The 15,733-nt window shown below is 48.4% G+C and overlaps 1 protein-coding gene across 5 annotated transcripts in view; it reads right to left on the bottom strand.

Annotated features, from left to right (window-relative positions):
* The window catches only part of LOC139556650 (utrophin-like), a 185,734-nt gene that overhangs the window by 17,864 nt on the left and 152,137 nt on the right, over positions 1 to 15,733 (bottom strand). For 3 of the 5 annotated variants that reach the window (XM_071370862.1, XM_071370857.1, XM_071370859.1), the window contains exons 17-19: positions 13,980 to 14,018; positions 13,532 to 13,597; positions 10,753 to 10,818 (exon numbers count right to left, since the gene is read on the bottom strand). In XM_071370862.1, the coding sequence (XP_071226963.1) occupies positions 10,753 to 10,818; positions 13,532 to 13,597; positions 13,980 to 14,018 (171 nt within the window). The remainder of the gene's footprint in view (positions 1 to 10,752; positions 10,819 to 13,531; positions 13,598 to 13,979; positions 14,019 to 15,733) is intronic. The other 2 variants (XM_071370858.1, XM_071370860.1) reach the window with 2 other exon arrangements.

The following is a 15,733-nucleotide window of genomic DNA, read 5'->3' as shown; positions in this document are numbered from 1 at the left end:
ACTAACCAACTTGCCAAAACTATAGTTTGTTAACAAGACATTTGTGGAGTGGTTGAAAAACAAGTTTTAATGACTCCAACCTAAGTGTATGTAAACTTCCGACTTCAACTGTATATATATATATATGATATGGTAAGGGAATATGGAACGGGAAGGAGAGCTGTGTGAGAAGATGCTCATATAGGGCCAGGATGAAACCTTGACCGCACTGTGAGTCACCAATTAAATAGTGAGAGAGAGAGAGAGAGAGAGAGAGAGAGAGAGAGAGAGAGAGAGAGAGAGAGAGAGAGAGAGAGAGAGAGAGAGAGAGAGAGAGAGAGAGAGAGAGAGAGAGAGAGAGAGAGAGAGAGAGAGAGATCATGTTAGGTATAGTAGGGGTTAGAGAAGGACAGTGTGGTTGTCACGCCTGCTCCTGCTCTCCCTCTCTGGCACTCAAGGGCGCCAGGCTGCCCTTCATTACGCACACCTGTCACCTTCATTACACGCATCAGCTCTCACTAGACTCACCAGGACTCCTTCCCCATTCCCAGACGCTGTTCATGTTCTGTTTCAAGTCCGTTGTTTTTTAAATATTCTCCCTGTACCTGCTTCCCGTCTCCAGCGTTGTTCCTTACAGAACGCTGACACCACTATACGAAGCATCAGGGAGGTCTTTGTTTTTTGGTTGATGACGTCGGGTCCAGGTGTCGTCGCTGATGAAACCGGGGGTGCCTCAGCTAGCTCGTCGGGTTTCCACGCCTTAGCTGGCTCGAGACATCTTGCCTCGGTGGCCTCGGCAGGCGCCCATCCCCGTCATGCTTGAAGGGCACCTAGGTTGCCCTTCATTATGCACACCTGTCACCTTCATTACCTACAGCTGTGCAATATTGGACTCATCTGGACTCCATTACCTTGTTGATTACCCTCTCTATAACTGTCTGCTCCCCCGTTTGTTCCCGGTGTCAGCTTTAATGTTGTTTTGTGTTCATGTCCAGACGCTGTTTCTGTCCTGTTCCATGTCCGTTGCTAATCAAATGCTCTCCCTGTACCTGTTTCTCGTCTACCAGCATCGATCCGTACAGTGGTAGGGTAGAATTTTGCCAGCTTTACTGCAACAATGTGTTCAGGGCTCTGTGCCTAGAACTTCACAAAGCACAGGCATCCCAATGAAGCTTATTGACCAAATTAGGCCGAGAACTCTTTCATGCCATACTTCAGATGAGATTTCAAACCTTTTCTCTCCTGGGACTGGTGCTATGGAGTCGGTTGTGTGGAGGTTTGAGGGGGAGGAGAGGCGGGGGGGGTCATCAAATGGTTCATTTCAGGGGATTTTTGTCTAGTTTTTCTCTGTGATGCAAAGAGGGTAAATTGAGTTCAGAGTTGAATGAGAAGCCTGGTTTAAGCCCAAAAGGTAAAGCTTGATTTTACTAGAGCCAAATCAGATGGTGTGTAAGAGCGGACTTATGGAGGGAGAAAAGGAAAGAAGAAGGGAGGGACAGAGCGAGTGCTAGAGGGAGAGAGAGAAACATATGAGGAAAAAGGAAGAGTCACATAGGGAGAAGGTCAGAAAGAGAGGGATTGAAATACTGGGGAGAAGGAGACAGAGAAGAGAAGAGAGGAAGGACAGGCAGAATCCTGGCACCTTGGTGATTAACAGCAGCATCAATGACAACACTGAGGCTTGGCTGGAGATAACACAAAATAAGCAGCTCTCTGGCTTGCCTGGACACAAATGCATAGTACAACAACAAACACATACACACAATTAAAGACGTATGTGTGTGTGTGTGTGTATAACTGAGCATTCTAAGACACAGGTGGTGTTGGAGAGATGAAGACCTCTCTAAAGATCAAGTGTAGGTGGAACAGACCTAGATATGACTCTTTAAAAAATTATTGAAATCATAAAGCGTGATATAAAAGGGAATCAGAATTAATCCTTAGCAGAGTACAAGCTGAACTCAGTGTTAAGCCTGGCCGCCGTCCAAACGCATCACACAAGCAAAGTGATTTTTGGATTTGGGAAATGTGGCTGCGCTCAGATCAGCTTAGACAGGATTTACGGGTGTTAACACGTTTGTCCACAGATTCCAGGCACTTAATCCTTTTAAAGGAAGCATCGATAATTTGCCTGTTAAAACTGACACAGCGCGGAGTAGTGTGACATTAGATATATCGCTGCATTTAGCAGTCTTGGAGTTAAAACAAAATTTGGAGAACATTGACAAATTTTATCCTCATCCCTGTCACGTTCTGACCTTAGTTCCTTTTTTATGTCTTTATTTTAGTTGGTCAGGGCGTGAGTTGGGGTGGGCATTCTATGTTGTTTTTCTATGTTTTGTTCTAGTCGTTATATTTCTATGTGTTTGGCCTAGTATGGTTCTCAATCAGAGGCAGGTGTCGATCGTTGTCTCTGATTGAGAATCATACTTAGGTAGCCTGTTTTCCCATTGTGGGTTGTGGGTAGTTATTTTCTGTTTAGTGTTTTTCTTTGCACCTTACAGAACTGTTCGTTTGTCGGTTTGTTGATTTTGTTTAGTATTCATTCTTTATTAAATTATTATGAATACGTACCACGCTGCACTTTGGTCCTCTTCTCCTTCCACCAACGACAACCGTTACAGAACTACCCACCAACCAAGGACCAAGCAGCGTGGTAAACGGGAGAAGAGGATTATGGACTCCTGGACATGGGAGGAGATTTTGGACGGAAAAAGATCCTGGGCACAGGCTGGGTAATATCGCCGCCCCAAGGCAGAGCTGGAGGCAGCGAAAGCTGAGCGGCGGCGATATGAGGAGGCAGCACGGCAGCGCGACAGGCACGAGAGGCAGCACACGCGGTGTGGCAGAGTCAGGTTGGAGACCTGATTCCACTCCTTGTGCTTATTGTAAGCAGCGCGTTACTGGTCAGGCACCGTGTTATGCGGTTAAGCGCACGGTGTCGCCAGTACGCGCCCATAGCCCGGTGCGCTATAGGACAGCCCCCCGAAAGTGTCATGCGAGTGTGGGCATCCAGCCAGGGCGTATTGTGCCGGCTCAGCGTGTCTGGTCTCCGGTACGGTTTCGGTCCAGGGTATCCTGCGCCGGCTCTGCGTGCTGTGTCTCCGGGGCGCTGGGAGGGTGCAGTGCGTCCTATGCCTCCACTCGTGCCGGCGAATGTGGGAATTGAGCCTAAGGGAGAGGTGCGCGTAGTATGCACCAGATCTCCAGTGCTCACCCACAGCCCGGTTCAACCTGTGCCTGCACTCTGGAGGGTCCGGGCTAGAGTAGTCATCCAGCCTGGGGGAGTGGTGCCAAGGCTGCGCACCAGAGCTCCAGTGCTCCCCCACAGCCCGGTCCTTCCGGTGCCTCCTCCAAGCACCAGGCCTCCTGTAGGTCTCCCCAGCCTGGTGGGTCCTGTGGCAGCCCCACGCACCAGGCTGTCTCTCCGTCTCCTCCCTCCAGGTACTCTCTCCAGGCCAGAGCCACCCGTCTGTCCTGAACCGCCAGAGCCGCCCGTCTGTCCTGAGCCGCCTGAGCCGCCCGTCTGTCCTGAGCCGCCTGAGCCGCCCGTCTGTCCTGAGCCGCCCGTCTGTCCTGAGCCGCCTGAGCCGCCCGTCTGTCCTGAGCCGCCTGAGCCGCCCGTTTGTCCTGAGCCGCCTGAGCCGCCCGTCTGTCCTGAGCCGCCCGTCAGTCAGGAGCCGCCTGAGCCGCCCGTCAGTCAGGAGCCGCCAGCCAGTCAGGAGCCGCTAGAGTCTCCATCCAGTCCGGATCCGCCAGAGTCTCCCTCCAGTCCAGATCAGCCAGAGTCTCCCTCCAGTCCGGATCTGCCCATCAGTCCAGAGGCGCCCGTCAGTCCATAGGCGCCCGTCAGTCCAGAGGCGCTCCTCAGTCCAGTGGTGCCCTCTACTAGGGTCTCCAATCCGGAGTCAGTGGCGAGGGTCGCTACTCCTAAGGTGCCACATAAGTGGGCCGAGACTATGGTGGAGTGGGGTCCACGTCCCGCTCCAGAGCCGCCACCGCGGTAAATGCCCACCCAGACCCTCCCCTATAGGTTCAGGTTTTGCGGCCGGAGTCCGCACCTTTGGGGGGGGTACTGTCACGTTCTGACCTTAGTTCCTTTTTTATGTCTTTATTTTAGTTGGTCAGGGCGTGAGTTGGGGTGGGCATTCTATGTTGTTTTTCTATGTTTTGTTCTAGTCGTTATATTTCTATGTGTTTGGCCTAGTATGGTTCTCAATCAGAGGCAGGTGTCGATCGTTGTCTCTGATTGAGAATCATACTTAGGTAGCCTGTTTCCCATTATGGGTTGTGGGTAGTTATTTTCTGTTTAGTGTTTTTGTTTGCACCTTACAGAACTGTTCGTTTGTCGGTTTGTTGTTTTTGTTCAGTATTCATTCTTTATTAAATTATTATGAATACGTACCACGCTGCACTTTGGTCCTCTTCTCCATCCACCAACGACAACCGTTACAGAACTACCCACCAACCAAGGACCAAGCAGCGTGGTAAACGGGAGAAGAGGATTATGGACTCCTGGACATGGGAGGAGATTTTGGACGGAAAAAGATCCTGGGCACAGGCTGGGTAATATCGCCGCCCCAAGGCAGAGCTGGAGGCAGCGAAAGCTGAGCGGCGGCGATATGAGGAGGCAGCACGGCAGCGCGACAGGCACGAGAGGCAGGCACGAGAGGCAGCACACGCGGTGTGGCAGAGTCAGGTTGGAGACCTGATTCCACTCCTTGTGCTTATTGTAAGCAGCGCGTTACTGGTCAGGCACCGTGTTATGCGGTTAAGCGCACGGTGTCGCCAGTACGCGCCCATAGCCCGGTGCGCTATAGGACAGCCCTCCGAAAGTGTCATGCGAGTGTGGGCATCCAGCCAGGGCGTATTGTGCCGACTCAGCGTGTCTGGTCTCCGGTACGCTGTTTCGGTCCAGGGTATCCTGCGCCGGCTCTGCGTGCTGTGTCTCCGGGGCGCTGGGAGGGTGCAGTGCGTCCTATGCCTCCACTCGTGCCGGCGAATGTGGGAATTGAGCCTAAGGGAGAGGTGCGCGTAGTATGCACCAGATCTCCAGTGCTCACCCACAGCCCGGTTCAACCTGTGCCTGCACTCTGGAGGGTCCGGGCTAGAGTAGTCATCCAGCCTGGGGGAGTGGTGCCAAGGCTGCGCACCAGAGCTCCAGTGCTCCCCCACAGCCCGGTCCTTCCGGTGCCTCCTCCAAGCACCAGGCCTCCTGTAGGTCTCCCCAGCCTGGTGGGTCCTGTGGCAGCCCCACGCACCAGGCTGTCTCTCCGTCTCCTCCCTCCAGGTACTCTCTCCAGGCCAGAGCCACCCGTCTGTCCTGAACCGCCAGAGCCGCCCGTCTGTCCTGAGCCGCCTGAGCCGCCCGTCTGTCCTGAGCCGCCTGAGCCGCCCGTCTGTCCTGAGCCGCCCGTCTGTCCTGAGCCGCCTGAGCCGCCCGTCTGTCCTGAGCCGCCTGAGCCGCCCGTTTGTCCTGAGCCGCCTGAGCCGCCCGTCTGTCCTGAGCCGCCCGTCAGTCAGGAGCCGCCTGAGCCGCCCGTCAGTCAGGAGCCGCCAGCCAGTCAGGAGCCGCTAGAGTCTCCATCCAGTCCGGATCCGCCAGAGTCTCCCTCCAGTCCAGATCAGCCAGAGTCTCCCTCCAGTCCGGATCTGCCCATCAGTCCAGAGGCGCCCGTCAGTCCATAGGCGCCCGTCAGTCCAGAGGCGCTCCTCAGTCCAGTGGTGCCCTCTACTAGGGTCTCCAATCCGGAGTCAGTGGCGAGGGTCGCTACTCCTAAGGTGCCACATAAGTGGGCCGAGACTATGGTGGAGTGGGGTCCACGTCCCGCTCCAGAGCCGCCACCGCGGTAAATGCCCACCCAGACCCTCCCCTATAGGTTCAGGTTTTGCGGCCGGAGTCAGCACCTTTGGGGGGGGTACTGTCACGTTCTGACCTTAGTTCCTTTTTTATGTCTTTATTTTAGTTGGTCAGGGCGTGAGTTGGGGTGGGCATTCTATGTTGTTTTTCTATGTTTTGTTCTAGTCGTTATATTTCTATGTGTTTGGCCTAGTATGGTTCTCAATCAGAGGCAGGTGTCGATCGTTGTCTCTGATTGAGAATCATACTTAGGTAGCCTGTTTCCCATTATGGGTTGTGGGTAGTTATTTTCTGTTTAGTGTTTTTGTTTGCACCTTACAGAACTGTTCGTTTGTCGGTTTGTTGTTTTTGTTCAGTATTCATTCTTTATTAAATTATTATGAATACGTACCACGCTGCACTTTGGTCCTCTTCTCCATCCACCAACGACAACCATTACAATCCCAAAACGTCTGACACATTTTGCCATTTAGCATTACCTTTCAAAGAATACAATAAAATGTATTTTTATAAATGTGTAGAGGGGGAAATCTACTAGTGAATGGGGGGAAAAAATCTATATTTACATATCAGGATATAATTTGACGATATATCCTATTGTATCGTTTTGACAATATGACATAATTTTTGCGCTAGTTTGCTGTACCTGCACCAAAACTCTGTGTTTTTCTTTCATAGCTTGTTCTCCATCTTCTTTTTAAATAGGGAGTCAATTTGTTTTCAGCACTTTTTTTTCCATGACTAATCAAAACTAATTTGCTCCTGGCTCTCTCTTGTCTCTGCAGCAGACGTATGGTGAGCAATATGTTTGGAACATCAAATCGCAGTATTGAATCACAATACATATAGAATCGTGAGAACGTACGTGAGAAAATAAGATATATAAATGGGATATTACCTGAGCAGAAAGGTGTAAAAAACACCTTACAGTGGGTGTACTTACTGAGCTGATAAGGATAAGTAGTTTGAGCCTGGAGGCTGTTTTTACTCTGCTACTTCTAATGGAGCTATCACATTAACCTTCCTCATCCTCATAATCATCATCCTTCACCTATCACTTCTGTCTGGCCCTGTAAAAAAATAAAATCTCTATCCATCCATCTTTTCCTCCCTCTTTCCTCTCATCGATCCAAAGCAGATAACATTGTTATACCTAATCAGAGCAAAAAGCATGTTCAGGCCGTTACTGTGGTGAAACTGTACTTTGGGGTGTCTCGAGCACAGCTGTTTTAAAATAGAGTTTTTTAGTAGAGAGGGCAGGCGGACAGAAAGAGGTGTGGGGGCAGATGGCTGAAAGGAACACAAAACACACGTGAGTATGGACACGCACAAAATCAAATTGTATTTGTCACATGCTTCGTAAACAAAAGGTGTAGACGAACAGTGAACTGCTTACTTACAGGTCTTTTTCCAATAACGCAGAGTTAAGATAAAGAGGGCTTATCACTGAAAACGATGAGACGTTCTATAGGGAGGAGGTCAGAGAACTGGCAGTGTGGTGTCAGGACAAGCACTTCTCCCTCAATTGGAGCAAGACAAAGGACCTGATTGTGGACAACAGGAAAAGGAGGGCCGAACAGGCCCCCAATTACATTGATTGGGCTGTAGTGGAGCGGGTCGAGAGCTTCACGTTCCTTGGTGTCCACATCACCAACGAACTATCATTGTCCAAACATACCAAGACAGTTGTGAAGAGGGCACGACAAAACCTTTTCCCCCTCAGGAGACTGAAAAGATTCGGCATGGTACCCAGACCCTCAAAAGGTTCTACAGCTGCACCATAGAGAGCATCTTGACCGGTTGCATCACCGCCTGGTATGACAACTGCTCGGCGTCTGACCGTAAGGCGCTACAGAGGGTAGTGTGAATGGCCCAGTACATCTTTGGGGCCAAGCTCCCTGCCATCCAGGACCTATACAATAGGTGGTGTCAGAGGAAAGCGCATAAAATTGTCAGAGACTCCAGTCACCCAAGTTATAGACTGTTTTCTCTGCAACCACACGGCAAGCGTTACCGGAGCGCCAAGTCTAGGACCAAAAGGCTCCTCAACAGCTTCTTCCCCCAAGCCATAAGACTGCTGAACAATTTAAAAAATCGCCACCAGACAATTTGCCCCTCCCTTTTGTATACTGCTGCTACTCGTTGTTTATTATCAATGCATAGTCACTTCACACCCACCTACATGTACAAATTACCCCGCACACTGACTCGGTACCGGTGTACCCTGTATATAGCCTCGTTAGTGTTATTCTTATTGTGTTGCGTTTTATTATTACTTTTTATTTTAGTCTACTTGCAAATATTTTCTTAACACTTCTTGAACTGCACTGTTGGTTAGGGGCTTGTAAGTAAGCATGTCAAGGTAATGTCTACACTTGTTGTATTCAGCGCATGTGACAAATAACGTTACAAAATAAAATTGTAAAAAATCTCGAGTGGCATAATGGATAATTACACAATGAATAACAATAATGAGTTAAAGTAACATGGCTATATACAGGGAGTACCAGTACCGAGTCGATGTGTAGGGGTACAAGGTAATAGAGGTAGCTACGCAGATACTGTATAGGTAGGGGTAAAGTGACTAGGTAACAGGATAGAAAATAGACAGTAGCAGCCGTGTATGTGGTGAGTGTGAATGTTGGTGAGTGTGTGTGTGTCATCAGTATGCATGTGTATGTGTGCGTCCGGTGTGTGTGCATAGAGTCAGTGCAAGAAAGGGTCAATGCAGGAAGTCCGGGTAGACATTTGATCAGCTATTTAGCAGTCTTGTTTAGCAGTCTTATGGCCTGGGGTAGAATCTGCTTAGGATCCTGTTGGTCTCAGACTTGGCGCTCCGGTACCGCTTGCTGTGCGGTAACAGAGAGAACAGTCTACGGCTTGGGTGGCTGGAGTCTTTGACAATTTTTGGGGCCTTCCTCTGACACCACCTGGTGTAGAGGTCCTGGATGGCAGGGAGCTCGGCCCAAATGATGTACTGAGCCGTCCTCACCACCCTCTGTAGTGCCTTGCGGTCAAATGCCTTGCAGCTGCCTCATGAAGCAGAGGCCGAGCAGTTGCCATACCAGCCGGTGATGCAACCAGTCAAGATGCTCTCAATGGTGCAGCTGTAGAACTTTTTGAGGATCTGAGGGCCAATGCCATAGCTTGTCAACCTCCTGAGGGTGAAGAGGTGCTTACGTGCCCTCTTCACAACTGTGTGGGTGTGTCTGGACCATGTTCATTTCTTAGATATAAGGACACAGAGGAACTTAAAGCTCTCAACCCACTCCACTACAGCCCCATCGATGTGGATGGGGGTGCTTGCCCTGCCGTTTCCTGTAGTCCACGATCAGCTGCTTTGTCTTACTGACTTTGAGGAAGAGGTTGTTGTCCTGGCACCACACTGCCAGGTCTCTGACCTCCTCCCTATAGGCTGCTTCATAGTCGTCGGTGATCAGTCTTACCACCGTCGTGTTGTCAGCAAACTTGATGATGGTGTTAGAGTCGTGGGTGAACAGGGAGTACAGAAGGGGACCAAACACACACCTCTGAGGGGCCCCCGTGTTGATGGTCAGCGTGGTGGATGTGTTGTTACCTACCCTCGCCAGGATCCAGTTGCATATGGGGGTGTTCAGACCCAGAGTCCTGAGCTTGGTGATGAGCTTGGAGTCGTACTATGGTTTTGAATGCTGAGCAGTAGTCAATGAACAGCATTTTTACATAGATATTCCTTTTGTCCAGGTGGGTGAGGGCAGAGTGGAGTGCAATAGTGATTGCGTCATTTGTTGATCTCTTGGGGCGATATGCGAATTGGACAGAGCCATGACCAGCCTTTCAAGGCATTTCATGGCTATAGAGTGCTACAGGGCTCGCACTTCTTTCATATTTCTGTCGCTCTCTTTTCCCTCTCCAATCTGTCTATCCCGCTCGCCGTGTTCCTGATTATGTTTCTCTCTTACGCAGTTGTCTCCCCCTCCCTCAAACACGCCTGATGCGCCTTCGCGTGTGGATTGACTTTTGCCAACGTGTCCTCACTGAAAACCATTTCCAAATCCCACATGTGCTTCAGTGAAGGGACACGTGCACACATGCAGATCATCTGAGTGATATCTGCCGACTTCAGCTCTGCTTTTCCCTCTTATCAGAGCAGGTTGAGGGATCATCACATTCTAACCCCTCTCTAAACAGAGGATCATAGCGACAGAGGGTGTACAGAGAGCTGTGTGTGTGTGTGACCTCAGAGGGCGTCAGAGCTCAGGGAACTCATTCCCCCGATAAGAATCTCAGTTGGGAATAGGTCTTAACACTCTCAAGCTCTCTCTCTCTCTCTTTCTCTCTCTCCCTCAGACAGGCACACGCACAAATCTGCAGCTTCGGTATTGCTTACCGCCTTTCTATCTTTTGTCATCCCCTCTCCCTCTCTCGCCCCGCCTTTTCTCTTGAAAGTTCTCTCTTCCCATAAGCGTCTTCCCACTCCAAGATCATTCATTTTAATCTGTGTCAAAGCAAACCATCTTTCTCGTTTTAACGCACTCTTTTCATCCTTGTCTTTCAAACTCCTCTCCTCCTCCCTCTCAGTTTCTCCATCTCCATTTCTCCTCCTTCTCCCCCCATCCTCTCCGCATCCTCTTTTTCTATCTATTGTTCTCGACTTATTCAATTATTATCACAGACCAAATACTGACGATAATAATCGTTATATTTTTTTTTACACATGCCACTCAAAGCTCCAACACATGAATTGACTGAGAGACTTCAATATTTTACGGCAGGGTGCGACAGTCCACGGAGCCAAACATAACACAGGTAGTCATGACAGAGATGTGAAGTCCATTAGTCTAACCTCAAGGTTGACAAGTAGGTGGACAGTAGGGAAACGGGGAAACCTAATGTTTACTCATGGTTACTTGTGGCTACTAATGTTTACTTACATGCTTCCTGTAGTTGAGCTGCTGTCAGTGGGCAGAGAACCATTGGAACGTTCCATCTGAGCCAGTCTGAGAAACACAGAAACAGACATTAGTTGGATGAGTTAATGAACGTTAAGTTGGGGGTCCATGCCTACGAAACATTACTGGGTACAGAAGCAACTACTGCTGGCTCGTGCACCATTCTAGGTGACCGGATGAAATGTGACATAACATAACGAGTGGACATCAGACATTCAGACAGAGTTCAGTCCAACAGCCAGGGGGTCAGCCACTACAATATGGGATCCAATTATGACATGAGATGGATTATAGTGCAGTGACTGGGATGAGAGGTTCAGAACCACACCGGTCCAATCCTATTGGGCACGGGTGGAGTGTGGGTGTGGTGATAGATCCATGCGATTGGGAGAGGAACACCGTGGATTACTGGCCCTATACTGGCCCAAGGCTAACAATGGGATAGGGCTAGTATGTTAATACAGAGTCTGTGTGTACAGTATGTGTATGTTTGCGTGCGTGTGTGTGTGTGTGTGTGTGTGTGTGTGTGTGTGTGTGTGTGTGTGTGTGTGTGTGTGTGTGTGTGTGTGTGTGTGTGTGTGTGTGTGTGTGTGTGTGTGTGTGTGTGTGTGTGTGTGTGTGTGTGTGTGTGTGTGTGCGCGTCAAGGCAGCTTGTTAACTGGTAACAGTGAGGGGCTGCAGTCTTTGAGCTGTGGGTTAATGGTTCATGAAAGGGAAGGATGGGTCAGACCAGGTGGTGAAATCCTATCAGTATAAATCAAATGAAATGTTATTTGTCACATGTGACCATGCATAGATAATAAACAGAGAGTAAACAGAGAGTAGCAGCAGCGTAAAAATGGGGGGGGTAGTCATTTGATTAGCTGTTGAGTAGTTTTATGGCTTGGGGGTAGAAGCTGTTTGGACCTAGACTTGGCGCTCCTGTACCGCTTGCCATGCAGTAGCAGAGAGAACAGTCTATGACTAGGGTGGCTGGAGTCTTTGGCATTTTTATGGGCCTTCCTCTGGTATAGAGGTCCTGGATGGCAGGAAGCTTGGCCCCAGTGATGTACTGGGCCGTTCGCACTACCCTCTGTAGCGCCTTGTGGTCTGAGGCCGAGCAGTTACCATACCAGGCGGTGATGCAACCAGTTAGGATGCTATCGATGGTATAGCATATGGAATGGCTGAAACTGAGGGGGCACCATAATATTTGCAAGGGAGGCTAGCCCTACTGTCTCTAATTTAATGGACAACAGTGTAGATGAAATAGGCGGTAATACATTGCATTCGGAAATAATTGAGACCCCCTTTTTCCACATTTTGTTACGTTAAACTAAAACAGAAATATTACATTTACATAAGTATTCAGACCCTTTACTCAGTACTTTATTGAAGCACCTTTGGCAGCAATTACAGCCTTGAGTATTCTTGGGTATGACAATACAAGCTTGGCAGACCTGTATTTGTGGAGTTTTTCCCATTCTGCAGATCCTCTCAAGCTCTCAATCATATCAAGCTCTGTCAGGTTGGATGGGGAGCGTTGCTGCACAGCAATTTTCAGGTCTCTCCAGAGATGTTCGATCTGGTTGTCAAGCCACTTCTGCATTGCCTTGGCTGTGTGCTAAGTGTAGTTGTCCTGTTGGAAGGTGAACCTTCATCCCCAGTTTGAGGTCCTGAGCGCTTTGGAGAAGGTTTTCATCAAGGATCTCTGTACTTTGCTCCATTAATCTTTCCCTCGATCCTGACTAGTCTCCCAGTCCCTGCCGCTGAAAAACATCCCCACAACATGATGGTGCCACCACAATGCTTCACAGTAGGGATGGTATTGGCCAGGTGATGAGCGGGTCCTGGTTTCCTCCAGACGTGATGATGAGCTCAATGTTGGTTTCATCAGACCATTTTTTTTTTTCTCATGGTCTGAGAGCCCTTTAGGTGCCTTTTAACAAACTCCAAGCGGGCTGTCATGTGCCTTTTACTGAGGAGTGGCTTCCATCTGCCCACTCTACCATAAAGGCCTGAATGGTGGAGTTCTGCAGAGATGGTTGTCCTTCTGGAAGGTTCTCCCATCTCCACAGAGGAACTCTGGAGCTCTGTCAGAGTGACCATCGGGATCTTGGTTACCTCCCTGACCAAGGCCCTTCTCCCCCGATTGCTCAGTTTGGCCTGGAAGCGAGCTCTAGGAAGAGTCTTGATGGTTCCAAACTTCTTCCATTTATGACGGAGGCCACTGTGTTCTTCGGGACCTTCAATGTTGCAGAAATGGTTTGGTACCCTTCCCCAGATCTGTGTCACAACACAATCCTGTCTCAGCGCTCTACGGACAATTCCTTTGACCTCATGGCTTGGTTTTTGTTCTACAATGCACTGTCAACTGTGGAACCTTATATAGACAGGTGTGTGCCTTTCCAAATCATGTCCAATCAATTGAATTTACTACAGACGGATTCCAATCAAGTTGTAGAAACATCTCAAGGATGATCAATGGAAACAGGATGCAATTTCGAGTGTCATATTTTTTTTTTTAATTGTAAACATTTGTCATTATGGGGTTTTGTTTGTAGATTGATGAGGGAAAATGTTTTTCATCCATTTTAGAATAAGGCTGTAACGTAACCAAATGTGGGAGAAAAATGAAGGGGTCTGAATACTTTCCGAATGCACTGTATATATTCTCAACTTCTACGCGACCAAGTGTGTGCAACGTTTGTGTGATGGAAGCGGACAGTGCCTGCTAGCGTACTGTACCTGCTAGCGTACTGTACCTGCTAGCGTACTGTACCTGCTAGCGTACTGCTCTATCCTGGAACGAGTGTCATCGTGAGAGAGCTGGGGTGACTGGGAAAGTCTGGAGAGGGGGAATGAAGGGGCGGAGATGGGTACACAATGAGACACAATAACACAACCAAAAAGACTGATTACAAAGTCAAATCCAATCAGCAGCGAGAAATCAATGAGAAGAAAATAAATAAACAAACAAATCAACAACAGAAGAGTGTGATGATCTAGGTAGCCGGTCAGGAGTGGGACGAAAGGATGTTAGGAGGAAGAGGATGCTGTAAGGAAGTGGAGGAGGAAGTGCTTGCTTGGTAGATCGGGCAGACAGGCAAACATGCGGTATGACGGCTGAGTGGGGGTGGTTGGGGTGGTGAGTTTTAGATGTATAGGGACATGGGGAAGAACATTCTGATCTGGAAGGGGGGAGGGAGGGGACACATGCAGATACTCACTCATACTGCTCCGGACACATGCTGATGAGAGTGACGGGACTGCAAGAGAAACGGACGGAAGGAGGCAGGGACGGGAGGGGAGGAAAGGCACCACAGAAAATCAATATTTAGGACCACATAACAGGAACACGTTCAAGAACCAAATACAACAGGAGGAGAGTACAGGTGGTAGGGTTCCAACCAACAGCACAAGAGGGTCTATGCTTGGTATAGCCAGCAGTGGTGTGACAACAGGAGCACGCAGCACACCAGGTAGATGTTGCCCTTAGGCACAGATCTAGTATCAGCTTGCCCACACCAAATCCTAACCTTTACTATTATAGATGAAAATACACTGACCTTAGGAGCAAGTTCATCCTATTCTCAAAGCCTGCTCCAAATGAAATCTTCCCTTTCGTCTTAAGCCGATGGTCCAATGGTTTCCAATAATTAAACTATTCATTTCCAAATGATATTGTAACTGATTTCCTATTTAAATCATTTTTGTGGAATATTAACTTACAAGCAAGGTTATGTAGCTCCAAGCCTGTATTTACCGTAGTAGCTAAGTATGCTTTTTCATTTCAGCACTGATTGATTGCAAGGACAAATTTGCAGCTATTATTAGGCTTACTTGACATTTGCCGGCATTACTGTCACGTTTGTCGTCTGAAGATGAGGAATCATCGGACCAAAGCGCAGCGTGGTAAGTGTTCATGTGTATTTATTAAAACAGAACACTAAACAAAAATAACAAAGAGAAATAACGAAACGAAACAGTCCTGTGTGGTACAGACACAAAGACAGAAAACAACTACCCACAAAATACAGGTGGGAAAAGGCTACCTAAGTATGGTTCTCAATCAGAGACAACGATAGTGTAACGGTCGTTTTCCTCCTCGTCTGAGGAGGAGCAAGGATCGAACCAAAATGCAGCGTCGTTTGAATACATACTTATAGTTTATTAAACGAAGACGGAAAAAGACAGCTCACGTCCTGACCAACTAAACAAAGACAAAACAAAGGAAATAAGGTCAGGAACGTGACAGATAGACAGCTGCCTCTGATTGAGAACCACACCTGGCCAAACACACAGAAATAAAAAACATAGAACACAAAACATAGAATGCCCACCCCAACTCACGCCCTGACCAAACCAAAATAGAGACATAAAAAGGATCTCTAAGATCAGGGCGTGACAATTACCGAGATTATCAAAGTACCATATCCTATCTGTGCCGTTCCCTTATTACAGTTACAATTCATTTGCAGTCTTCAAAATGTCTAAACTTGGAATGCACAGTGCAACAAAAAAAATGAATGTAATGTACCGAAAAATAACAGCTGCTAAATATAGATGTGATAGGAAGAGAAGGAAAGGACGTTTGAGAGGCTAAGGTAATTGCTTGTGAGCTCTGAAAGTTAGATCATTCCTTGTGTTATAGTTCGCAATATGAAAGTGGAGACATTCAAACGCAAAACACTGAATCGCGGATGTGTGTGTGTGTGTGTGTCTCGCATTGGTAAAGAAAGCCGTAGTCTCTTCTCTGCCAAAATGAGACTCCTATTGTACATGATCACTCAGTGAAGCTGAGATTGCACTATTTGGGACTGCTGTCTGCAGTGTGCTAGCACTTTGTGCAACCCCGTTAACTGGTGCCATTAGGACGTTTTTTTTTCTCGACAGAACAACACCAACTAAGGTTTCAGTAGAATTTTTCAAAACCAGACACACTGCTGTGATGTGACGGTTTTCTCTCCTCCAATTTTTCTCA

This window comes from Salvelinus alpinus, chromosome 27 (genome assembly GCF_045679555.1).
Source record: "Salvelinus alpinus chromosome 27, SLU_Salpinus.1, whole genome shotgun sequence".
Classification (NCBI taxonomy): domain Eukaryota; kingdom Metazoa; phylum Chordata; class Actinopteri; order Salmoniformes; family Salmonidae; genus Salvelinus; species Salvelinus alpinus.
Note: the sequence above shows the minus strand (reverse complement) of the source record. Positions and strands in the feature narration are given on the sequence as shown.